The sequence below is a fragment of the Melopsittacus undulatus genome, chromosome 17 (assembly GCF_012275295.1).
Source record: "Melopsittacus undulatus isolate bMelUnd1 chromosome 17, bMelUnd1.mat.Z, whole genome shotgun sequence".
Classification (NCBI taxonomy): Eukaryota; Metazoa; Chordata; class Aves; order Psittaciformes; family Psittaculidae; genus Melopsittacus; species Melopsittacus undulatus.
Genome location: NC_047543.1, coordinates 267,203 through 292,379, shown reverse-complemented (window position 1 = coordinate 292,379; position 25,177 = coordinate 267,203). Strand labels below are relative to the sequence as shown.

General features: G+C 50.2%; 1 protein-coding gene across 2 annotated transcripts; it reads left to right on the top strand.

Annotated features, from left to right (window-relative positions):
- Positions 1 to 341: 341 nt before the first annotated feature.
- ATP6V0A1 (ATPase H+ transporting V0 subunit a1) lies at positions 342 to 24,889 on the top strand. 2 transcript variants are annotated; one of them, XM_031045214.2, is made up of 21 exons: positions 342 to 410; positions 516 to 657; positions 737 to 815; positions 1,297 to 1,394; positions 1,940 to 2,068; positions 6,282 to 6,364; positions 7,182 to 7,308; positions 8,512 to 8,594; positions 9,223 to 9,316; positions 10,477 to 10,689; positions 11,433 to 11,583; positions 11,776 to 11,915; positions 12,647 to 12,804; positions 13,223 to 13,313; positions 14,071 to 14,189; positions 14,466 to 14,682; positions 15,224 to 15,331; positions 17,632 to 17,739; positions 19,838 to 19,955; positions 20,319 to 20,490; positions 23,930 to 24,889. In XM_031045214.2, the coding sequence occupies exons 2-21, from the start codon at positions 541 to 543 to the stop codon at positions 24,021 to 24,023; spliced, it is 2,499 nt and encodes an 832-aa protein (XP_030901074.1). In that variant the 5' UTR covers positions 342 to 410; positions 516 to 540; the 3' UTR covers positions 24,024 to 24,889. The 2 variants fall into 2 exon arrangements, with proteins under 2 accessions (XP_030901074.1, XP_005139906.1); XM_005139849.3 differs by having other exon boundaries at positions 6,261 to 6,364.
- Positions 24,890 to 25,177: the final 288 nt, after the last annotated feature.

The following is a 25,177-nucleotide window of genomic DNA, read 5'->3' as shown; positions in this document are numbered from 1 at the left end:
CCCTGCCACAGACAGGGACCCCTTCCACTGGAGCAGCTGCTCCAAGCCCCTGTGTCCAACCTGGCCTTGAGCACTGCCAGGGATGGGGCAGCCACAGCTCCTCTGGGCACCCTGTGCCTCAGCACCCTCATCGTCATTGACCACAGCATTTAACCCAGAAGAGCCGCTCTTGTGCCCGTGCCCGTGCCCGTGCCCGTGCCCGTACCCGAGGCCAGGCCGCGCCCTCGCGCCTGCGTCACGGCGTCAGGTGACGTAAGGAGCCCTGCGGAGCAGCGTCCTCTGTGTCTCCTCCCACCCCGTGACGTCACTTCCGCTGCGGGTCCCGGCCGTCGCTAGGAGACGACCCCGCGTGACACCGCCCCGCGTGCGCGGTGACGTCAGGGCCGGGAGCGGAGCCGGGCGCTGTGCAGGTAGCACCGGGACGGGCCTGGTCCTGTTCGGCCGCCGGGCACCGGGCACGGAGCGGGGGGTGCGGGGTGCGCTCGGGCCCGGTTCTTCACGGCCTTCCTCCTCAGGGGCCGCGGCGGGGCCGGCGCCGCCATGGGGGAGCTGTTCCGCAGCGAGGAGATGACCCTGGCGCAGCTGTTCCTGCAGTCCGAGGCCGCGTACTGCTGTGTCAGTGAGCTGGGCGAGCTGGGCAAGGTCCAGTTCCGCGATGTGAGTACCCACCGGTACCGGAGCCCTCGGGCCTGCCGGGCCCCAAGCCTCAGCCGTGCTGACGCCTTTGTCTCCGCAGCTGAACCCGGACGTGAACGTGTTCCAGCGCAAGTTCGTCAATGAAGTCAGGAGGTGTGAGGAGATGGACCGCAAGCTCCGTACGTGGCTTCCGAGGGGCTCTGCTCTGCGCTTCCCCGGCAGAAGCAACGCTGAGGTTAACCCTGCAAGGCCTGGTCAGGCAGCAGTGCTGAGCCGAGGGGCGGAGGCTGCCAGCGGGCTCTGCACCAGCCGGTCAGACCACCTCCGGGGCTTGCTTCCGTGGGAAAGACACTCATAGCATCATAGATGGTTGGTGCTGGAGGGGAGCTTAAAGCTCCTCCAGCTGCAACCCCTGCCACGGGCAGGGACCCCTTCCACTGGAGCAGCTGCTCCAAGCCCCTGAGTCCAACCTGGCCTTGAGCACTGCCAGGGATGGGGCAGCCACAGCTGCTCTGGGCACTCTGTTCCTTAACCAAGTAAGATGTCTTGCAATAGGAGGTGCAAGAATTCCCAGCCACAGCCGGGGCTGAGTGCTGGTTACAGTGTCAGTTTGACATTGAGGTATCTTGTTAGTGAACACTAACAATGCTGTCTTTCCAGGGTTTGTTGAGAAGGAGATTAAAAAAGCAAATATTCCTATCATGGACACTGGTGAAAACCCAGAGGTGCCTTTTCCACGTGACATGATCGACTTGGAGGTGAGGATGTGTGTTAAGATGCTAGTATTTGGCTTTAGATGAAGACAGGGGAACCACTTCCATTGGTAAAACCCAATGAACTTAGTGGCAAAGGTGCATTAAGCATTGTCCCCAGCTGCCACCTGCAGTGTGAGCTCTGCCAGCTCACACCAGGCAGAGCTGTAGTCCCAGGCATTGTTCCTTGTGCATTTGCCCAAATACAATGAGAAGTGAAAGGACTTAAAAGGCATTTCACCCACTTCAATGAATGCGCAAGTGCGAGAATTGCAGGGTTTACAGTGGGGCATTCTAAGGTTTATAAGGGCTTTTAATGATGTGAAGAACACTGTGTTAATCCAGCCTATAAAAGTCTGCATTAACAGCCTATAAAAGCCTGCAAAGAATGTTCCAGACTCAGAGCTGTGTCTCATGGGGGGCTGGAGTCATGCTGCAATTACGTGGGGACGTGAAGCATCCTGGCTGCTTCCTTGTTGTAACAGACCCAACAGCACTTGGGTGTGGAATTGCTTTGCTCCCATTTTCCTTCTCCTTTTCACACTTTGCAGGCAAACTTTGAGAAAATTGAAAATGAGCTTAAAGAAATCAACACGAACCAGGAAGCGCTGAAGAGAAACTTCTTGGAGCTGACAGAGCTGAAATTCATCCTGCGTAAAACTCAGCAGTTCTTTGATGAGGTCAGAATATGGGGGCTGGCACCCGGGGAGCTGGCTCTTCCACCACAAGCCACCATTTTTAGTCTCAGATATCCTTTAGTTGCTGGTTTGGACAGCAGAGTCATTCCTGTGCTTCAAGATAGCTGCTCAAATGGTTTTGCATGCTCCATGCAGTACATGCAGCTATCCATGATTTATCTTAGGCTGTTGCTTTGGGGTTGTTTCAGTTAAGCAATGGTTTATCTCAATTGTGTAAAGTCAAAAAGGTCTGGCAGTCTTTAAAGCACATCAGCAGACCAAAGCCTTGGTGCTCCAGTCGAGCCCTTTCTGCAGTGGGTAAGTTTGTTGGTACACAGTCCTGCCTCACTCACACAGGGGAATTGCAATCCAGCTTCATCTCTCTTCAGCTTTGGGAATGTTATGTGGAGATTCCATATCAATCAATAATACACAGTCTCCCTGAAGTCACTGATTATGTAATTGAGCCTTTGATCAAACCCTGAAGTTTTTAGAGGTAAGTTTTGGAGCCAAGCTGCAATTGAAAATCATCAACTCTTTCTCAGCAGCTGGGCCAGAAACTGGCAGCTCCTTCAGTGGACCTCAGAAGAGCTTCTCTGATATCATTCATGATACCCCCATGGGAGAAGGCATAATCCTTCCTAGTAAAGCCTGAGTATCTCAGAGTCCAGGGACTTTTCTCAAAGAGATGCCCAGTGTTTTTTAGAAGGACACATTTTAGCTAAGTATATGTCCTGTTTCATCAATCCAAGGATTTGATCAAAGAGTTCTTAACCGTGTTTGGCTTCTGGTATATACAAAGGTTGTGATCAAGTAGAGCTGGGCTCCTGCAAGCTTCAGCCTGTTTAGCTAATGGTTGGGGTTTGGGTTTGGGGCAGGAGGTGCTGCCTGTTCAGACATTCAGGTTGTTCCCGTGCCAACACAAGTCTGTTAGGACAGATCCTGCTGCTGGTGTGAGGGGTTGATTGGTCCTGGGGTTGGGTTCAGTACCAGATAAATGTCTTCGAGTGTTGAACGTTCATTCACAAGAGTCTTCTTGGACAAACAGCGTTAACCTGATCATCTGGCACTTGGCTGTGTTAGGTGCTGCTGCCGGCCTGTGCTGCCTGAGGGCAGGTAGTTACTGTCCTCTGGTGGGAGCTGCCTGCTGCTGTTCGTCCAGTGCAGTGTGCTCACACTGAATTGAGATCCAAATCCCTTTTCTAACCAGTCTCCATCAGGTCACCCACCAAGGGAACTGAGGTCACACTCCAGTGAGCTGACCACAGGACGTTTCGATGGGTTCCTGCTCCTGTTGATAACCAGTTTCTGTAATAATAAACCAAACCACAAGCCATAAATGCACTGCTGTGTGTGAAAGCAACCTCAGCATCTTGTTATCCCGAGCCTGAACCCTGTCATTTGCACAGTACCTTCAACACTTGAAGACTTCAATGACTAATAATGAAGATTGTGTTATACATAGCAGTAAGTTGCACAAGAAATGGCTTCACAATCCAGATGACTTAGGTCTGGGCATTTGCTCTCTGGAGTTGGGGGAGGGTGGCTTGTTCCTCACAGGACCTTGGAGCCATTTCTTGTTTCAACGTATCATGTTGATGATTATGCTCCTTTTCTCAGTCTTCTTGTCTTTGCTTATGAAGAACAGTATGAGCTGGAGAGATTTCTCTGAAAGCTTTGCCTAGAGTGTGAGCGTAAAAGAAGACTGGAAAAGTAATGGTTAATGGCATGCAGATCCCCATCTCTCTCTCCTCTGACTCTTCTCATCACCTGCTTCGTTTCTGTTTGCTTTGCATCTGTCATTTCTGTCTGTGCTCTGGGTTAATAAGTTGATGGTGAAGTGAATCCCTTTTAGTTTGTGTGAAAATTGGTTTCCATTCTGTTAGTGCATTGGGAGGGGCTTGAATTGTATGGCAGAGTGCAGGGAGCCAGAGCAGGACTGTGGTCAGGAGGGCAAGAATTAACTTGGTTTTCAGGCCGTGAGATTAAAGATGCTGATCAAGATAAAGGTTCTGATCTGAGTGAACAAAAAGCAATTAAAAGTTTATTAATGAGAGGTCTGCTTTCTGATTACCAGCATGCAAATGCTTGGGTTTCTCTTGTACAGAACAACCTGATGTGAGAAGTACTTCACAATCGCTCTGATATTTCACTCCCTGCTGGTGACAACTCTTACTCAAAGCAAGTTTCCTAGAGTCTCATTTCTCTGCCTTGTAGCTGTAGAGCTCTTTCATTTCCACATGGTCTCTTGGGCTTTTATTTCTGTTGCACCTTGGAACACTGCTTTAGTTGTCCTTCTAGACCCAGAGCTGTTGTTGCTGTGGCACTTCCTCTGCAGAAAGGGGGTGATCATCAAATCCAAGTAGTTGAGAGATGAACTAGAATGATGGAGGGGTTTTATTATGCAAATTGTCCTTTAGTAAGAGTTCATGTTTAGTAAAACTGGTCAAGACCTTGACTACTGATAAATACAATACAAGCCTCTTACAACTGTATCTTACTGGTTTGCAACATCGTGACATCTAGGTACCAGCCAACCACCCGTATGTTTGCTTGTTGTGTGGGAACCAAACTCGCTTCTTTTGGTTGTGTCCTCTGGGAAGTAAAATTCTCATTCAGTTTTTGGTGTCCTAAGTTACCTTAAAGTTGAAAGCATCAGAAATTCTTCTTATTGGCTTTCCAAACTAGATTAGGGACTCCCTTGTGTAACATCTGTGAGCTAAAATGAGCATGGGCACAAGCAGCTGTGCTGCCTTCGATGCCAGCCTTGCAAAACCTTGTATATGGTAAATACATTTATTTGATGAGCAGGTAAAATGTAGAGGTTTGGTTCTTCTTTCCACTAAAATGATGATGCAATCATTGCACAAAGCAGCTCTGGCTGCATCACTCAACTTGCTATAGACTTTTGCAAGGCTGCGCTGAATCTGTGCGTGCATTTTACGTGTTCCAGCGTCAAATTCTACCTTCAAGTGTATTTTAGCAAGTTCCATTGTAGGGAGACCTCCTGTGTACCACAGAGGGTAGAGTTTGGCCTCTGTTTGTGCTATGGAACTGTACTTTTCATCATTCCATTATATAAGCTGCAGAGGCAGAAATAACGATGATGTGGGCTTGAATCATGTGTGAAGATGCGGCACAAGAGGATGTAGTTTGAGCATCCATCCTGACTTGACTTGCTGATGCTTACAAGCTGTATTCCCAAGAACTTTAACCTTCAAATCAGCTCCAGTGAAGGACAGTGTAAAAGTGCAGCCTGTTTTAATGCCTGCCTGGTCAAAAACTGAGCATCTTTGTCAGAATGCCCCAAGCAAGGCATGTGGTGTGTCTGACAATAGTGCATAGGGTGAATAAGGATAAATAGCTTAAAGAATGAAAAGATGTAATCAATAAGCATGTTTTTAAGCTGAAAGTATTGTGTGTTTTCCCTGGAGGGAGACCTTTGTGAAGCCAGTAAAGAAAATCACCATGCAGTACTTCCAGGTTTTGTTCCTTATCCCGACCCTGTGTGTACGCTGATGTGGTAAGTCAGGCTCCTGTCATGTAATTCCCAACTGAATGAGGTATTGCCTCTGCTCCAGAGCATGGCTGACTCATTGGATACACAGGTCTCACATCAGGTTGTAGGGTCACAGCCTTGGGCAGCTGCAGGGGATCTCGAGGTGGTTGAACCATCTGTGGAAGACCTGAGCATCTTTCTCTTGTGTAGGAGCAGGTTTCCAGGCTCTTTATATGCAGGTGGGATTGCACAGGCACCTCTTAGAAACACTTCTGGCATCTTTATTAATATGCAGAAGATGCCCAAGAGGAAATCAGCACCTACCTGCAGGTTTTTCTCCATTTAAGAGACAGGGAAAGTGTCTCACTCTGATTTGTGCCATTAAAAAATGGTTCTTGGGAGCATAAACTTGATTGAATTCTGCCTTTCTTCAGACTTGCGTATCCCACAGCCTCTGTTCAGCTGCAGCAATCTTTAAACTTCTCTTGTATGGAAGCTTTGCTGAGCCATTCCACTTTTCCTCTTGTTTTATCCCTTGCTTGTGTGATTCTTGCTGTATTTTCTACCATCTCCTTCCTCTTTCTGCTGTCTTCTGTTCATTCTTCTTTCCTTGTCTCCCCACTCTCTCTCCTGGTTCCTCATGCCCTGCATGCCACTAACCAGTTTCATTAGATATTAATTGATTTGTGAATTCAGGCTGAATTGCATCATCAGCAGATGGCGGATCCAGACCTGTTGGAGGAATCCTCTTCGCTCCTGGAACCAAGCGAGATGGGAAGAGGTGCCCCGCTACGACTCGGGTAATGGCAGCTTGGGCTCCCTTTTAGCTGGCTTTAGCATCCCTGGGATTCAGCCTCTGGAACCTGCAACCATTTGTGTGCAGTCGTGGAACTTGCCCGACTGGCACATCAAGCAGATGAAGGCTGAACTAAACCCACCCCTTGGTCTCCATTCTTGTCCTGTGCCCACTGATTTCCCAGCTCATATTTGTGCTTCACACTTTTCTCCCTGCACAAACCCCCTGTACTTGTTTGTTCCCTGTCAATCTGTTCTGGGGCTTTTTCAGAGGTTCTGAGCTCCCACAGCTTTGGTGAAACTCGTAACTACTCTGAGCACCCAGTGCTCTGAGAAGCTGTGTACTTCTGGGTCCTCTTTATTAGCTGCTTCCAGGCTGACTTTGCATGTGTGTAATTGTTCATCCAGACACAGGGGTCTGAACCAGTGGGGTCTTCTGAAGCATGTACCCAGCACACAGTCAGTGGCAGCCATGGTTGCTATAATCCTTGCCATGTAATGTATCAGGATCCTATTGAGGTGAAGACTCCCAGGCATAAAAACTGTATGTGTAAATGCATTTGTTTCTCCTTTAGCCAGCGATGTAGACTTCCTTTCCCAGACTATTTAATTCTGTTAAAAGGCATAGCCTGTGCTATAGTGCAGGTGTGGTTTCATCTCTGTATTTAAAGGACCTGCCATTCTGCTTCAAGAACCCTTTTAAAGCAAGGTTTTCATCACTTTCCATGCGCTGCTGAGCTCCAGCTGCCCTCAGCACTAGGGGTCTTAGGCTGGGATCCCCTTTAGGTGCAGAACTTCATCTTCTTGCTGTGCCCTGGGCAGGTTTGTGGCCGGTGTGATCAACCGGGAGCGGATCCCCACGTTCGAACGCATGCTGTGGCGAGTGTGCCGAGGGAACGTGTTCCTGCGCCAGGCAGAGATTGAGAACCCCCTGGAGGACCCTGTGACGGTAAAAGGAGCTCCTGTTTGCAGCAGCAGAAGGGTCTCAGCTCTGTCCATCTAAACCTCAGGCCTTCAGTGAGCTCCATGCAGGCAGATGTTTGGGTTGTGTTCCTTTCCAGCACGTACTTGCAGCCTCTGAGGCTTTAGTGACTAATGCTGTATTCAAACTAAACTAGCAGGATGATGGTGAATGCTGTTGAAAGAGGGAAGAACAGCTCGAACTCTGGACTGCAGGAGGGCACATTTGCTTCTCTGGCACAAACAACAGCTCACGTGTGCTGTCTGAATAGGTACTAATCCTCCTTGAGAGAGGCTCTTAGGGACAGGAGCAGTCTGTAACATCTGTAGCTCATTTCCCCTGAGCTGGGACCCATTGTTTTTTCTTACTGTGCTAATCAATAATTTGAACATCCACCTGAGGTTTGCTGCCTTTCTTCTAGATACAAATAGCAGGCATTGTGATTGGGCCTGGTTTTACATTTGGTGTCCTTCTTTGCCCAAACTTGAGTCCAAAGAGTGCCCAAACTTTGGGTGCTGTTGCTCTTAACTGCTAAAAGAAAAGGCTGCACTGGAAGAAAGCAGAGCTGAAACCCAGTAACTGCCCCTTTGCTGCTCAGGGAAGGCGGATCCTCCTCCTGTCCCACCAACTGCTGGTAGTTGACCTGTTGGATTATCTGTCTACTAGGAGAGACTTTGTTCTTATTGTGCAACACTTCCTCAAGTGGAGGTTACACCTCGTGTCCTTATTCCTGAAACATGATGTTAAAGTTTCCTAAGTAAGGTAGAACAATAACTTGTCAACAAACGCAGGAAGGGGACCTGGCCACCCACTCCAGAGCAAGGAATGTGCCCTTGGCCTCCCTGGAGAGCCAGGGCTGTTAAACTCCTCTTGGTCTTGTTCTCATTCACTCTTTAGCTTTTTGTGCTGGTCTGAGGTGAGCTCCTGCAGGAAGAGCTGATCCATGCTCCGTGTTCTGTGTGTTACACAGAACTGATAATGGAGACTCCAGGATATCAGTAACACAAGTAGGGGTGTTCCACTCTGAGGCTTTCCTTAGGACTCTTAGTGCTGTAAGGTCCATTCTTGCCTGACTGTGCAGACACAAGCTCTGTGTGGTCGGATGCAGAGGAAGGGAAAGTAGAACTGTGCTGTAATTTGCTGTCGTGCTGATTCTGGAGCCCTTACACTGTGCCCTTGCTTCTGTTCTAGGGGGATTACGTGCACAAGTCTGTGTTTATCATCTTCTTCCAAGGCGACCAGCTGAAGAACAGAGTCAAGAAGATATGTGAAGGGTATGAAAGCCTTTCATCTCTTAAATACACATTGACATGACTTAATACCGCGATTGTTCAACGTCTGCTCTCATGGTGACTGTAGGAGTACAGATTCTGACAGCAAATAAAATGTACCAGAAGCAGCCGAAACCTCTTTTACAGTCAGACTAACCCCTCCCTGAGCTTGGCATGCTCAAAGTAGATGAGTGTTTGGCTAGAGAATGCCTCAGACCAAAGAGGTTCAAGTGTTGGACTCACAGACAGTCCCAGGGGGCTGTGAGCAGGCGATAGGCTCATGGGGCAGACCAGCAGTGAGTACTTGTAGCAGCAGCTGCCTTGGCATGATAGCAGCAGCCTGAGCTGGGGTGGCTGATGGGTGTGTGACAGTGCCCCTGAGGCACTTGTCACCACAGGGAACAGAGGGCTTTCTCCCACTTCTGTTTCCTTAAGTGTTCAGCTTCTGTTTTGGCTGAAAGCAAACTCCTGTATCCACTTGAGCTAAAGGCTGAACCTCTGCTTGGCAGTTTCTGCGGATCAGAAGCTTCTCTTAAGGTGCTTCTTGCTTTGTTCAGCCTCAGTCAGCTATTTCCCTGACTGATCTGCCTCTTCCCATCTTTGTTATTAAGGTGGCTTGCATGTCTTTCAGATTCCGTGCCTCCCTTTACCCATGCCCCGAAACACCCCAGGAACGGAAGGAAATGGCTTCTGGTGTCAATACCAGAATTGATGATCTTCAGATGGTAAAATAAGGGGTCACTGCCCTTTTTTTCTTTTTTATAATCTAGTTGAAATCTTCTTTGAATCCTGCTAAAACGTGAGCATTTGGGGCCCTATCAGGTGACTGCATTTTCAGCTCCAGGTAGCTTGAGACCAGCAGCTCAGCAGTACAAGACAGATGTTTGGAGACTGCTCAGTTTTCCTTGTCGGGGGTTAGGATGATGGGGTGGGTTGATGTTTCTGAGTTCATTATACACATGTATAAGTACAGCATTGACAGAGAACTGCACACCAGGGAGCAGAGAGGAGTGTAAGGAGATACTGTGTTTTCCAGCTCTGAAAGCATGCTTGTCTGATTGCCTGCTTCATCTGCCAGAACTCTGAGAGCACTTCCACTTATTTCCAAGCTGAGATAACAATGCTGCCATTAACGTAGCTCTTCTCTCTTTCTGCCTGTCTGTGTTCTCACATTGTGCTGTCCTGAAGAGCTTCTGCTTTACACCTGATCTCTTGTGCAGCAGCCTGATGTTATAATGCAGACAAATTAAAGGGATTGGAGACAAACAGCTTCAGAAAGTAAAAGGAAAACTGTCTGAATTTGGAGTGCTGCTTTCATAGACTGCCTTGAGCTGGCATTGTGGAGTGCAGCTCTTGAGCAATTTTGAAGTAGACAAGAACTCAGAAGCAATTTAATGAGTAGGATGCAAAGCTGCACGTGCCCTGTGTCCTCCCCTTCCCTTGAGTCTAAGGCTTTCCAGTCTGACTTGGCCTGAGTTGGGTGTGTTCCAGTTGGGAAAACACTTTCTCCTTTTCCCTTCAGTAAAAACCTCTCTCATTGTAATCTCTGTGTTTTCTTAAGGCAACGTATGCCTCATTTGTAGAACTCTGCTCTTTTAACCTGGGTGGAGGGAAAAGTGTTTTCTGTGCTCTCTGCACAGTTCATTGTTTGCAGTGCCCACTCACCCTGGCGCTGGAGGAGGGAAGGAGTCAGAAAGTAGCCCTGGAAGAAGCCTTTAAACCTTTTAGCAGAACTATATTAATGCAGAGCCTAAAGCATATATTGTGAGCATTGGGGCTGTCTTGTGCATGGGATGGGGGTAGGGCTTGCTCAGCCCCGGTTTGCTGTGCACGTCTGGTTTGGCCAATGCTGTGGCCTCATCTTTCTCCTGCTTCCCTGTGCAAGGTGCTGAACCAAACGGAGGATCATCGGCAGCGGGTGCTGCAGGCAGCTGCCAAAACCATCCGCGTGTGGTTCATCAAGGTGCGCAAGATGAAGGCCATTTACCACACCCTGAACCTCTGCAACATCGATGTCACGCAGAAGTGCCTCATTGCTGAAGTCTGGTGCCCTGTGGCTGACCTCGATTCCATCCAGTTTGCTCTCAGGAGAGGCACTGTGAGTAGCTGCTGAACTGCAGCATCCACAGCAGGGGGATTGATTCCTCCAAATGGGATCCATCCCTTAGGGCTGTGGGAGTCAGTCCTCACAGAGGACAGTGTTTAACATGCAGGAATCGTGGCTTGGAGCTAAACTGTGTCACAGGGATGTGGTGGGAAGCTGTAAGTTCAGGGAAACGCTGTGAGGCTGAGGCATTCTCCTGGGCTTCAAGTCTTTGGTCCATTTAGTTAACCTGGCTGTGCTGCAGTCCTGCTGTTTGGATCTATAGTGCAAGTTACTGAAAGGAACTCTACAGGACACAAGCAAGCTCACCCTCTGCTCAGACACATGAGAGTTGGGTGCCTTGAAGTCCTTTCACTTGCTGTTTAGAAAACCCAAACTCACTTTTGTGTGGGTTTTCTTGTCTGTCCTAATCATAGAATCATAGAACAGTTAGGGTTGGAAAGGACCTTAAGATCATCCAGTTCCAACCCCCCTGCCATGGGTAGGGACACCTCACACTAAACCACATCACCCAAGGCTTCATCCTTACTATGAGTGCTGCTTCTCCTGCTACACTAAGTGGAGAGCAGTGGAAACTTGGCAGCCTTCCTCAGCTGCTCAAGTCCATTTCTCATGGTGGAAGCACACTGCAGACATCCAGGCTTGTGGTTTTCCAGTGCTAACAAGGAAGTGGTGTTGTGCTCTGTCCTCCAGTGCTCAGAGGGTGGGGTTTCTAATCTTCCTCTTTGTTTAAACAGGAGCACAGTGGATCCACTGTCCCATCCATTCTAAACAGGATGCAAACCAATCAGACCCCACCAACATACAACAAAACTAACAAGTTTACTTGTGGCTTTCAAAACATTGTTGATGCTTATGGCATTGGGACGTATCGGGAGATAAATCCAGGTACATTCAGACATGGGGGAAGTCCAAGACCTCCCTCTCAATTTTGTGGTTATAGTGTTTGTCTGTATTGTTTCCCTCTGTGGAAAATGCCGAACAGAGGGAATTACAGTGCTAAATGGCATGGATTGTGCTGTGCTAAATCAGGGCTTCCCCAAGTACAGCACCTGAGGAGTGTCCTCTTCTCTCTTGCAGCACCCTATACGATCATTACCTTCCCCTTTCTGTTTGCTGTGATGTTTGGAGATTTTGGCCATGGAATCCTGATGACTCTGATTGCTGTTTGGATGGTGCTTAGGGAAAGTCGGATTCTCTCCCAGAAGAGTGACAATGAGGTGAGGTGGCCACACATGCTGAGCTTTGCATTTAAAGCAGAGTTGTAGCTGGTTTGCTCCATCCTCCCCCTTCAGCTGACAATGCCCATTAACTCCTTTCATTTGGAATTTGGGAAGCCTGTAGACCACAGACTGAGTGGGATAATTTCGTAGCAAGTTCCTTTGGGTTTCCTTTTGGCTATTTATAGGGAATGATTTCAGTTGTTTGAAGGCAGTGCTGTAGATAAGCTGTTGTAAACAGATCCCCCAAAGCTTGGTTGGATCCTCAAGGGGTTCAGTCACTGCAGAACTCCCGCTTCCTATATGTGGAGATCTCCAAGATTCTTCCAGTTTGCTGATCCAGGTGGGTTTTGCTTGGTCAGGGCTTCGGCTGACAGGAGGTGAGCCAGAGTTGAGCTGCACTGAGAGAGCTGAACAGGGTCTGCATTGCCTGGTTACAAACTGTGCTGCCAGTGGGGTTTGCATCAGGGTGTGCATCAGTTTGTCCTCTTCAGCTCCTCCCAGCTGCTCTGTGCACAGCCATGCTCTTCTGCAGCCTCTCAGTTCAGGTTCTGTTCTGCAGTGCTGCCTCTTGCACCCTTAACCCCTGCCATGGGGAAACAGAACCTTTGGGCTTTTAGTCCATATGACGGTGTTCTTGTCCTGCAGCTGACTGATTTTACTGTGTCATGAGGCAGCTTCCTTGTTCTCATGGACTTCCCTTGTTCCTTTCTGGCTTGGTTTTCATACAGATGTTCAACATGGTTTTTAGTGGCCGATACATCATCCTGCTGATGGGGCTGTTCTCCACCTACACCGGCCTCATATACAATGACTGTTTCTCCAAGTCCCTGAATTTCTTTGGCTCATCATGGAGCGTCCGGCCCATGTTCATGACAGGCAACTGGTCGTGAGTAGATAGTTGGTAACTAAAGAGTGAGAGCGATAAGCAAGTGACTTATCTGTCCCCATTGTCCTCCGTGCTCAGGACGCCAAACCTGAGCTCAGTCTCAAGCAGCACTGCAGGAGAGTGTAAACATGCTCTTCATTGAGTTTCAAACCAGCTTCTTTTTCTCCCAGAAAACTTGTGAGGATGCAGTTTAGCCCCTTTCTCACAGACATTCCTGCCCCCTGCATCTTTCTCCTTGTGACTTGGCAACAGATTTATTGTTCATTCAGGAAAATCGCTAGGATCGTGCAGGAACCTTCAAAGTTCCCTCTGTTTGAGATGCTCATTGCCCTCACAAGGGAAGAACACTGTTAGTTTTACAGAAAGAGGACACTGTTGCTTGTCTTAATGTCTGTATGATCTCCTTCTACCCAAACAGAGATGCCCTGCTAGAGACCACTCCTCTGCTGCAGCTGAACCCTGCCATTCCCGGCGTGTTCGGTGGCCCCTACCCCTTCGGCATTGACCCGGTAGGAGCCATTCCTTCCTTTGCTGTCCTTAAAGAACATCCCTGTGTCAGCAGAAGGGCCTGTCTGGTTCACTGTATCCACAGCCCAGCCATTCCCTTAGCAATCAGTGTTGGAAATACTCCTGAATGATCACATTAATTCAGCTCCCACTGAAATGCTGGATTCGGGATGGAGAGGCTTGTCCACAGGTCATTAAAGGCCTCTTTCTCACCATCTCTGACCTGCAGGGGTTTCATCAGAACTGGTTAGACTTGCAAATCACTTGATGAAGTTACTTTTTGACCTTTTTCAGTCAGTCTTGGAGCTGCAAGTTTTGAGTAATCCCCTCATTTTATATCCACTTGCATCAGTAACACTGCTTGAACTGCTCGATACAAGACATGGTGTGTTCCACACTCACAGGAAGTGCAGAAAATCAGAGCCATGTGTCATTGTTCATTGAAATGGATAAATATTTTCTTTCCTGTCAAGGATACAGCCCCAGTTTTCCTGCAGCCTTTGCCTACCATAAAAACAAGCAGGGTTTGGTGCCTGCTCTGCTGGTGGGTCAGTTGCTGTAAGTGTTCCCAGCAGCAGAGGTTGGCTGCTCATTTCCCCAGAAGGTATCCGTGTGGCAAACACGTCTTGAAAAGAAACCTGCTCTTGCAGCCTAATACTTCCTGGATGGTTGATAGTGTTTAGCTTAAAGTGAAGGTTTTCATCCTCCTCTGGTTTCCTTTTGGTGGGTGTTGGGTTGACCTTGCCTTGTTTTCCACAGATTTGGAATATTGCCAGCAATAAGCTGGCCTTCCTCAACTCCTTTAAGATGAAAATGTCTGTGATTCTTGGCATTATCCACATGCTCTTTGGTGTCACGCTGAGTCTTCTCAACCACATGTAAGTGCTTTTGCTCTGCTTTGCTGCTTGGGGTGGGGGGCTTCTTCGGGTGTGTGTTAGTTTAAGCTGCAGGAGCCCATCAGCTGAAGGAGCAGCGCAGTTGTTCCTGTCTGGCTATGCAGAACGATGCATGTCCCATCGCTACTGGGTTTAAATCCCAGCCACTGCTGAGCCCCTGCAGTTTTGGTCTAAAGATGCTAAAAGCTTTTTGCCCTACCTATACCTAATGCTGACCAAATGTAACATTAAACTCTCCATTCTTTCCCCCCCCCGTAGCTATTTTAAGAAGCCACTGAACATATACCTGGGATTTATTCCAGAGATGATTTTCATGTCATCCCTCTTTGGATACCTCGTTATTCTCATTTTCTACAAATGGACAGCCTACGATGCTCACACCTCCAAGGATGCACCAAGCCTTTTAATACACTTTATCAACATGTTTCTCTTCTCCTATAGTGACACCAGTAATAAGATGCTTTATAAGGGGCAGGTAGGTGCTCTAGCTAAATAAAATCAGAAGTGCTTCATGATGTATCTTAACCCTATGATAATTGTGAAATTGAGCAGGAAATGTTCTTCCTCTGTGATAGAGGAAATGTGGCATCACTTGTGAAGCCTGACACTTATGTAATGTTGAAGAAGGAAGAAATAATCCCTATACTAGGACTTGGTATCAGTCTGAGCATGTCAGCTCTGGCTCCAGAGCATTTGGATTCAGATTAATAGTGGAAAGTGATTAGGAATATTGTCCTGCATCTGCACCATGATGCCCCTAAGCTTAGCCAAGGCACTAGCACCATTTCCTCCCAGCACTATCAGACATCTGTCTGATCCTCATTCCCTGCATAATCTTGTGGATTATTCCCTAATCTAACCCAGTACCAGCAGTACATGCTGTGCACAGTCAGCTGGGGTGTGCAGGCAGGCATTAAATACAGGGTTCCAGTTGTTCAGTGCTGCCTGCGAGCTCTTGCTAGGTTTTGTGCATGTGTTTGAGCATGTCAATGAGCTGAGACTTGTTTCTTTTGCAGCAAGGCCTCCAGTGTTTCCTTGTGGTGGTGGCGTTACTGTGTGTGCCCTGGATGCTGGTAGCTAAACCCCTGGTCCTTCGCCATCAGTATTTAAGGAGAAAGCACTTGGTGGGTGACTACCTCTTCTCTACTTTCAGTATGAAAACTAGTGATGGTTGAAAAGCCATGTTCTCCATCTTGAGCTTGGATACGTGGGGTCACGCTGTGTTGTGACCTGCAAAGTGGTTTTATGCATATTCCTAGGCATGAAGGCAGGTGGGTTTTACTGGAGACACAGTTGCCTGCCTGCTTCTCAGATCTGCATCCAGCATCAAACCTGTTTCTCAAAGCCCTTTATGTTGGTAATGATAAAAACAATCGATCTGGCTTGGGCTTTGTCAGCTCTCTTACTGGTTGGTGGATGCCCTTCTGTGCCTTTGCTAGGCTGGCAGTGTAAATGCAGAGCTGTGACCTTGCTGGGGTGGCTGTTTTAACAGCTGCCTGTTAAAGCCGGTTGGATGGCAAAGAATAACAATTAAAAGGACAAAAGCCAAAGTAGCCTTAGGCAGTCAGTGTGTGAGGGGCTGTCTGTGGGGTCCTCTTAGGTGCCCAACTGTATGTAAAGTACTGAGACTTGCAGTGTGGCAGAGAGCTTTTGGGATGTGAAGCGAGTCAAAGACGAGTTCAGTTAAAGACACTCCCTCTCCCTTCTCTGACCATCTTTCATCCTCCCATGTCCCCTCCATTCGTCTCCCTCTCTCTTTGTGTTCTCTTCCTCCTCCCTTTCTTTTCTTCCATTCACTATCAGGAAGGGCAGCCCGTGGAGGCCCAGGTCAGCCCAGTCCCGAGCGAGCAGGCACTAGAGGCAGCAGCGGCTGCAACAGTGAGTGGATTTAAAAATCACCTGATGGATTTAAAGATGGGAGTTGCCTTTCTATCTAATGATCAAGAGAGCACGGAATGTATCTGAGTTCCTAAGTGAATGACAACTGCACCTTTAGGGTGAAAAACGCTTTCTCTTGGAAAGAGCAAAGTTCAGCAGAATTGATACATTCTGGAAGAACTACCAGGCTGAAGGATAATAGTTTTGTGTGCCCAGAATGCAGGAGTGCTGCTGAACTCAGACCCTGCAGAGCAGCATGAGAATACCACATCCCCCAGGTTAAGTTCCCCTTTTCTTTCCTTTTCTTGCATATTTGTTGAAGACACGTGAGGATTCTTTTCAGTGAAGCATTTCTGTTTGCATTTTGTGTTCCCAAACATCATGTTTATGTGATGGCCTCCCAGTAACTTCCTGTCCCTAATCACGGGATTTCGGACACCTGCCCCCATGGAGGAACTTGGGATTGAAGCTGTGATGAAGTGGGTGTGCACAAATAAGCCTTTCAGCAGCAGTTGTCTCTTCTTCTTTGTGTCTGAACCAATAGACAGCCCTTGACTGCCAATGCTTTCTGGTGGAGTGAAGGTTGCAGCAGGACTTGCTCCCTTCCCCAGTGGCATTTCAGACTCACAGGTCTTAATTTATGGTCCCTCAGATCACTCATGAGCATTCCCTGTCTCTGGAGGGAGATGGGAAGCCTGCTGTAGAGTGCACAGTGCTGCTCGCTGAGCAGAAAGCCAGAGGTAGTGACGTGCATTTGTTGTCCAGCATGTTTCCAATGCATGTAAGCCCTGCTTGAGGGCACTGTCAGGTGATGGGACAGGTTTGTGCATCCTTCTTGGTGGCAAGCTGCTATGGGGAGGAAGCCTGCCATGAATCCGATGGTAACACTGCAGTGATCACAGTGAAGTGGGAAGAGCTCCCGATGCTTTCAGAGCTCCAGCTCGGGTTGTGGGCTATTCCTTTCCATGTGGAGCACAGGGTCTGTGTGGCCAAGGGCAGATGTGGAATGTCAGCACAAATGTCTATAAAAGGAGCTGCTTGCACAACGTAGAGTTCCCAAGTAAGGGAAGGTCTGAATTCCCAGGCGTGCTGAGTGTGCGCCTGGCGCTGCTGGGGAGCAAGTGTGTGTGTTTGTGTCAGTCTCTTCTGCTTGATTTGCCACGATGTGACTGTTCCATTGACAAGAGCCATGGTGCTTGAGTGCCTGTCCCAGCTGCTGGGCAGAACGTTGCTCTGTTGCACATTGGTGCCAGCAAATGTCCTCTTGAGAGATGTGCCTTTTATTTCACTTGGGGTTGCGATCACTGTGTAGAAAGGTATGCAGTACTCACTCAGACAGACTTCTTTTCACCAGCCCTAGCAGGAATCAGCATCTTTCCCATCCAAGCTGGGAAATAGAATTCTCCAGCTGCTTTAACCTGAGCCTTCGTACTTGATGTTTTGTTTCCTTCTGTGAGCTGCTGCTGCACGTGGACTCATAAGAAACCCATGCCCTTGCAGGCAAACACAACCAACACTTTGCTCTTTCTCTTTCTGCACGTGGTAGGGAACACACAACTTCGGTGGGATCCGGGTGGGCAATGGCCCGACTGAGGAGGATGCTGAGATCATTCAACATGACCAGTTATCTACCCATTCCGAGGAGGGGGAGGAGGTAAGCACCACCCTCTCAGGGCAATGTTCCCAGGAGCAGAATGTGCTAGTTTTTTGACTGCATTCCCTGATTTCCAAGCTGTTTAAATAGCAACGCTCTCAGTGAAGTGTTTTCATAGCAGTTTTTGTACAGATTATCCCTTGGTTGTTCCCAGGACTCCAGAAAAAGCAGTTTAGTTTGTATATAAAGAGGAATGGGGCTCTGTTGGTCCTCATTAGAAAGACCCATCCCAGTGGGAGCTGCAGAGTCCCCCTGGATGGCTGGTGCAGCCTCTGCTCTGGTTGAAGAGCAGTGCTGGTGCCTGCTGCTCCAGGCTCAGCAGAAACCCAGGGCTGTGTTTCCAGAGCAGTGGAATCTTGGTTATGTTCACTTTGATGGCTGGGGATAATATTACTCGCTTTGCCTTACCCGAGTTGATCTCAGTGTAGTTTGGGTGTATTCTGATGCCTCTCTTGAGCAGTATCGTGCCTGTGTCGTGCATGTGATGTGTTACTGCTTTCTTGTATGGTGTTTAGGAGGGAATTACTGAATGTGTTTATGCTGAATGTGATGGAGACCCTGCACTAAATGTAAACTTATGTTTTCAAGCCTACAGAGGACGAGGTGGTAAGACTACAGCCAGCTTTGCCTTTATGTGTATCTGGACCATTTCCCATTGGTGTCAAACACGTGCCAAGTTAAAAACATGTCACAACATCTTGTTTTCCAAAGGATCTGGCTACTTCCATGCTACAGGCCATTTTGAATTCCTCATACATTCATGCCCATTAACAGAGCTTGAATTACTTCACCTACACAGCTTGTTTGCCTGCCCCTCGGTTGCAGATCTTCCTGAGCTTACCCACAAAGCTGGAAGTCTGAAACTGAGACGTTTCTGCCTTTAAACTTCTGCAGGAGTCTCATTTGCCTTACGTTGGGTCTTTGGTTGTTGTGCACTGCAAAAAGCTCTTCAGAGCTACCTCTGCCCAATCTCTGCTATTTTAAGGATAACCCAGGTTGTTGCCAGTCAGCAAATACAGCAAAACCAGTCCAGCTTTGTGCAGCTCATCCGCTATAGAAGGGAGCCGTGTTCTGAGAACACTTGTAGCAAGCAGGAGTATTCAAGAAATAGGGGTTTTTAGGCCTCTCATGCAGGGTTGATTGTGGGCATCAGCACTCTCAGGTCACCAATTCTAGTACAAAAACTCTAAATGCCATGAAATGAAAGCAGCTTCCCAGCAGTGGTGCTGCTGTGAACTGTGCTGAAGGGGCTTGTGCCCAGAGCACTGTTCCATGCAGGGGCATCTGGAGCTGAGGGGGCACAGAAACTGTTCCTTTGGGCAGGCTTCAGTGAAGACCTTTGCAGTTCATGTTCTGTGCAGGAAGAATGAGGCTTCTGACGTCTGATTTAACTTGTTTGCCACAGTTCTTGCCCTGGATACACCAGGGGAGAAAGAGGAATATAAATAGCTTTCTGTGCATGCTTACAGCATTAGTCACTTGATGTATTTAAAACATCGTGTTCACTTCACTTAAATAAGAGCAGTTTCTGAAGCATGGATGAAATCCAGAAGGCAGGGGATGCTTTCCCAAGCTGCAGAACAGGGAACTGGCCCCCATGGCAGACTTCCTTATAAGTTCCTTTGTTTCAGAAAACTACCAAGACCCAGAGGTTTGGCCAGTGAATGGAGGCAGATGTGAGCCTTCCACAGTTGCTTTATGCATTACTTTTGCTTTCCAAAGGGCACGTTTTTGTCTTCAGAATGCTCTTGTCCTGTAGCAAAGGCACATACGCAGCAGTATCAGCTTGGAATACTGTCTCCTTTTGTGTAGCAGTACGTATCATGTACTGGTGAATTCATGTGAACACAACTTGCTGCTGAACAGTCTTTTCCTGGCAAAGCCCATGGCTCAATTTGAGATACTTTGATATGCTAGAATGTGAAAACAAGGATGCTGAGACTGAGCCATCACCCTGCCAAAGGGTTTTCCTGTAAACCCCTCCATGCTGAACCAGGAGAAGACAGTGTCAGTGTGTGACCTCCAGCACCATGTCCTGGGTATCAGCCCCAGCAGCCTGCTGGCTCAGCTCTCCCCATTGCCCGTGTTCTCTTTGCAGTTTGACTTTGGGGACACTGTGGTGTACCAGGCCATCCACACCATCGAGTACTGCCTGGGGTGCATTTCAAACACTGCATCCTACCTGAGGCTCTGGGCTCTCAGCTTAGCCCATGCACGTGAGTATTCCTTGTGGAGCTGAGGTTTGGATCCGTGTGGATGTGGGGATGCAGGGAGCCTCCCAGAGCTCAGCTCTCAAGCTGTGCATGCACTGGCTGGGAGGGATGGAGGGCGAACAGCAGTGCCTGCTTGCATAGGGCTCTGCTCAAAGGGAGGGATGGGGCTGAAGGCACTGACTGAAGCAAAGAGCTGCTGAGCAAAGGCTCTGCCCTGCACCGTGTGTGACGGTTGGAGGCAATGGCCTCACCCCCTTGGCTACAGAAGCTGTTGTCCCTCTTGTTCCCCACCCCACTGCAGTGGGGCTTGACTTGACTTGAGTTTTTGCTTGAAGTGAATGGGAACAACCCCTCCTCTCCCTGCAGAGCTCTCCGAGGTGCTCTGGACCATGGTGATCCACATTGGCCTCAGCGTGAGGAGCCTGGCGGGAGGCCTGGGCCTCTTCTTCATCTTTGCTGCTTTTGCTACCCTGACAGTGGCCATTCTGCTGGTCATGGAGGGGCTCTCTGCTTTCCTCCATGCTCTTCGCTTGCACTGGTGAGTTCCTGGGGCAGCAGGAGCTGCAGAGCTCTTGGGGCAGGAAAACCGAATATGGGGCTGACATAGGCAGCTGAGGCTCTAAAACTGGGGCTGGGGATGATACAGAGCCAGGATCAGTGCTGGAGCACCACAGACCTGCCTGAACACCTGCCTGGCAGCAGGAAGGCTCTAGCAGGGTGGGAGATTTCAGGCTTGTTTCTAGTGATGCATCACTGTCCTGATGGGGTGTGTGACCATTGCTTAGAAATGATGGAGAGTGATTGCTCTCTGCTTTGCAATCAGACCAGGGCTTTGTGGGCAGTGGGATGGGATGGTTGTGCTGCAGAGATGAGCGTGCTGTGGCTTTCAGTAGGGCTTTCTTCTGTCTTTTGGTTCCAGTGTTCACTTTCCTTAGTGAGCAGGAGCTGCTGACTGCAGTTACCATCACGGGGTCTCGTTCCTCTTTGCAGTACCTTGCACTGATCAGGGGCAGCTTTGCCTCTGCCCTTTGCTCTGCTGGGGAAGGGCAGCTCTTTCTTGCTGGCCTTGCTTATTGGCAGATGCTTTTGGAGCCCCTTTCCCATTAGCTTGGGAAAGGGGCTACATCCTGCACATGCATCCAGCCTGATGGGGGGGTCCCTGCGGTGTCGCCATCTTGTGCTGCAGGAGCCGGGGGCTGTGCAAATGGCTGCTGGCTCCTGCCCTTCCTGGCAGCCAGCCTGGAAATGCTCCTGGCTCACTGCTCCCTGCCTGCTCTTTCCTCATCCCCGTCTGTGGCACTGCTGAGCTGCTGCAGCCGTGGGCAGGGGCCCTGTGAGCGCTGCCCCGTGGTCCTGCTGCAGCATCCAAGAGGAGCAGAGCGTGGGCAGGATCCGGGCAGGGTCCTAGCGCAGGCAGGGTCCTAATGTGTGTGGGGTGGGTCTGAGCTGCAGTTGCTTGTGGATCAGCTGGGTCTCAGTCTTCTCTGGCCTGCACATCCCTGAGCTGCAGGAGATGGAGAGTTCCGAAGGGCTTCGCTTGGCAGGCTCAGGGTGTTCCTCTTCACCCAGAGGGATGGGCTAAGATGATAAAGCAGGGTTGGAGATACCTGTCTTGTGCTGGTAACGCCAGGCTCCCACATGGCTCCCACTCATGGTACCCAAGTGAACTGGGGGCTGCAGCTCAGCCAAGAGGTGGCTCTCCCATTGCCAGGCCAGCTCCAAAGAGGTGTGTGTGGGGGGGAAGCTGCAGCTTTTAATGAAGTTGTCTCTCCCCTAAATATGTTGAGGTAACGTTAATGGCTCTCTAAGGGAGACCCTGCTTGAGCCTAGAGCCCGGCAGGCAGCTTAAGGCAGTGCTTCAGACAGAACACAGTGACCTGGGCTTTGCTGGGATATCACAGCGAGGAGGAGGCACCTGCAGGGGCTGAGAGAACACACTGTTAACATTCCTCCTTTCTGGCCCTGGATGTAACCGGGGGTGTTTGCAGTGGGTCAGGAGCAGGGGGGCACACAGCACACAGCTGTGCCGGGAGGAGCAGCTCACATTCACTGGCAGTGGAACAAGGGTCCCCTGGCCGGGATGCTGGAGGTGTGGAACCCAGCAGGAATGTGGAAACCAGCACAGCGTCTTCCATGGCACTCCCAAATGGGGGGGAACACTTGTGCTGTGCCTTCCCAGCACACATTCCTTGTGCAGGCTGGGCTGGGGTGGAGGAAGCAGGATTGAGGCACATGGGGCCTCCCCTCCCTGTAACATCCCTGCTCCCCAGTGTCCAACCTCCCTGTTTGCTCCTCAGTAACCTCCCTGTTTGCTCCTCAGTAACATGGCTCCATGTGGATGCTTGCATTGAAGCAGCCTTTTGGAAGCCTCTGCTGGGAGCAGACACAGCCTTTGGGCTCAAGTCTGTAACTGAATCCCAGCCTCAGGGGTTGAGGCAGGAATGGTCTCAGGGGTTCTGTTTTCCTGTGGAAAGCAGCCTTTTAGGTGCAGATTTGGGCCTGATTTGGAACCAGAAGCTCTTTTCCCTAGAATATGTGCCATGCCCAGCCCACAGCTAGAAATACCGGGTAGCAGTAGGCATAATAGCAGCAAATCAGGTTCATTCTGAGCAGTGAAGAGTGGGGCTTACATCACTCTGTAGGAGAGAGGTTGGTGTTAAAGGAGCCCCATGATGTAGGGGGGTCAGTTCCAGAGCCTGGAGCAGCCAAACCTCATTGTTTCAGTGCCAGCTGCTTATGGACCTCTTCCCCAGAGCTTCCTCACTGGTGGGAGATGCTCAGCACTGGGGCTGGTGCTGCACTGGAAAAGGGCCTTGGGTTCTGCATGCTCCTGTGGCCACATCCAGAAGGAACCCAAGGAATGCTTGAGCCATGGTAATTGGGTTAAATGAGGGGTTTGCTCCTTCCTCAGCCCCGAGCAGCCTCCCTCGAGCTCCAGGCTCCCAGTTGTGGCCAGTTGTAAGCGAGCGTGGCCAAAGGGATGCGGGGCCAGCTGGAGCAGTTCATCACCAGGGTTAAGGTTTCATTGGCAGTGCTCTGTGTGACTCAGATACCCAACCCTCTGCCTCCAATTTCCCTTTGCGTACAGAACGGGTCCTTAGTCACAGGATGCTCATGGAGATTAGCAGGGTTCCTGCAAACTGGAGCCGGTTGGCGAGGAGCCCTTCCTCCCACACGGAAAGTCCTGCTCATCCTAGGGATTCCTCTGCAGATCCACACGAACAGGAGGGGGGATGAGCACCAAGCTGCTCTTCTGAACCCTTCCCTGCTGGGGAATCACTTCTTGCTGCCTGAAATACGGGACTTTGTGGTTCCGGACCGGATCCAAGGCTGCTTTTCTCCACCCTGTGCACTGCGTTCATGGCCCTGCAGTTTGCTGCCACCTGATTCCTGCAGAGGCTTTGAGTGCATCACGCAAGGAAAGGTGCTTCTCACGCGGCTCCTGACCCATGGAGCTTGTGTTTGTGCTGTGGGATGAGCAGGTTCTGTTTGCTGCCCATTGGGCAGCTCTGGAGCACTGCTTGCTCTGAGCTGAGCTCATTAGGGGAAGCAGGGAGCTGGGCCCAGTTAATGCTCAGCTGGAGGCCAGAGGCACAGCTCTGCCTCTGCAGCAGGCGTGGGCAGAAACCAAACAGCCTGATGGAAACAAGAAGCAACTGGTGGGGAAGGCTGAGCACAGCATCAAGGGAGCCAGGCTTGCTCCAGCTGAAGGTGATGGGGAAGGCTCTGTGCTCCCCGGGGGTGCTGTGGCAGGGAGCTCAGCCCACTTCTGGTGCCCTTTTCTTGCCTGTGGGGGTAGGAGCAAGGTCCCTGCAGTGGAAGCAGCAAACAGAAACATGGGCTTTGTGCTGCGTTCTAATCCCAGCTTTTCTCTTTAAAGCTTCAGTTTGGATAGGCACTGATCACCCTCAGCTTGTGGCAAACCCATGGCCGAGAGTTGCCTTTGTCCTGAGCTCTCCCTCTTTCTTCCCTTGCAGGATTGAGTTCCAGAACAAGTTCTACACTGGCACTGGATTCAAGTTTCTCCCTTTCTCCTTCGATACCATCCGTGAGGGGAGGTTTGACGATTGAGTGTCCCCCCTCCAGCAGTGCTCCTTGTGGCCAGCCCTGTCCCGTTGCATGTAACCCTCCCGTAGTGAACGTAACTTATTGCAGCACCCAGAGCCTCGTCTCTGGGGTAGTGAGTGACACTGGATCAAAGAAACTCTCATCCCTTAAGTGTAGCCCTGCAGATAGCAAGTGCACGATGTGTGAGCAGGGGTGTGCAGCGTGTCCTGGGGGCGTGCATCGGGGCTGGACAGGGATCCAGCCACGGCTCAGGGGCCACACAGCACATGGAGAACAGGCTGAACACCCTCAGCCTGCACCAAGCTGCTTGGGAAGAGGAAGGTGGATGTGTGGGTCCCACGTCCCTGCATCTGAGCAAACAAACTGGGAGCAGGCAGAGCCTCAGGGCTCCTGCCTGTGCTCTGCTCCCATCTGTGGCTCATCCCGGGCAGGGATTCGGCTCTTGGAGGTACTGCTGATGTGTTGTCATCCTGCTGGGGCTCTGAGGAGCCCTTAGGGCAAAACAGAGGCTGAGTCCTGCCAGAGCAGCCCCGTGGCAATGGCTCTCGCTGCCATTCCCCCGCAGTAGCTGTTGCTTTGTCTCTTGTGCAAGATGTGAGTAATTCCTCACCCTCCTCACATGGCTGTAGCTGTAGGAGCAGTGGTGTGCGTGTGTGTTAGTGCTGTGTGTAACTGTCGTGTTTAACTCTGGTGCAGCTCAAGGACTTGTGTGTGACTGCGATAGAACAACACCGAGGGTCATTGTAACCCCCAATGGCTGTGTGGTCACAAGGGTGTTTGCAGAACCATGGTTGTGGTGGATGCAGCAGTGACCCTGGTCCTGCATTGCTCACGGTCACTGTGTCATTAAACCAACTGCACAACAACGAGCCTGGCCTCTCTCCTGCTTCCTCTGTGCTCCACTAGTTCCTCTGCTCCTCTTCCTCCTACTGACGGGATCCCGGCCCCTCGATGGGTTGCGGAAGGAGCCCGGTGCAGCCGTGCCCTGTGCGAGCATCCGTGTGCTGCGTTACCAGAGCCGGGTGGGGGCTGCTCTGTCCTGGAGCCTCCATAGCCCCCGGTAACACCAAACCGGGGCTGTACGGGAGGAAGCGCTGAGGCTGCGCTGGAGCCAGGCCCTGGGGCTGCCTCTGCCCGGTCCAGGCTCCCGCCCCGCT

What these genes read in the sequence shown, in the direction of transcription:
- ATP6V0A1 (XM_005139849.3), top strand. Translation starts at nt 541, where the DNA reads ATGGGGGAGCTGTTCCGCAGCGAGGAGATGACCCTGGCGCAGCTGTTC. An exon ending in GTATCGGGAGATAAATCCAG is followed by an intron (nt 11,584 to 11,775) that starts GTACATTCAGAC and finishes TCTCTCTTGCAG; the next exon opens with CACCCTATACGATCATTACC. An exon ending in AGATGCTTTATAAGGGGCAG is followed by an intron (nt 14,683 to 15,223) that starts GTAGGTGCTCTA and finishes TTTCTTTTGCAG; the next exon opens with CAAGGCCTCCAGTGTTTCCT.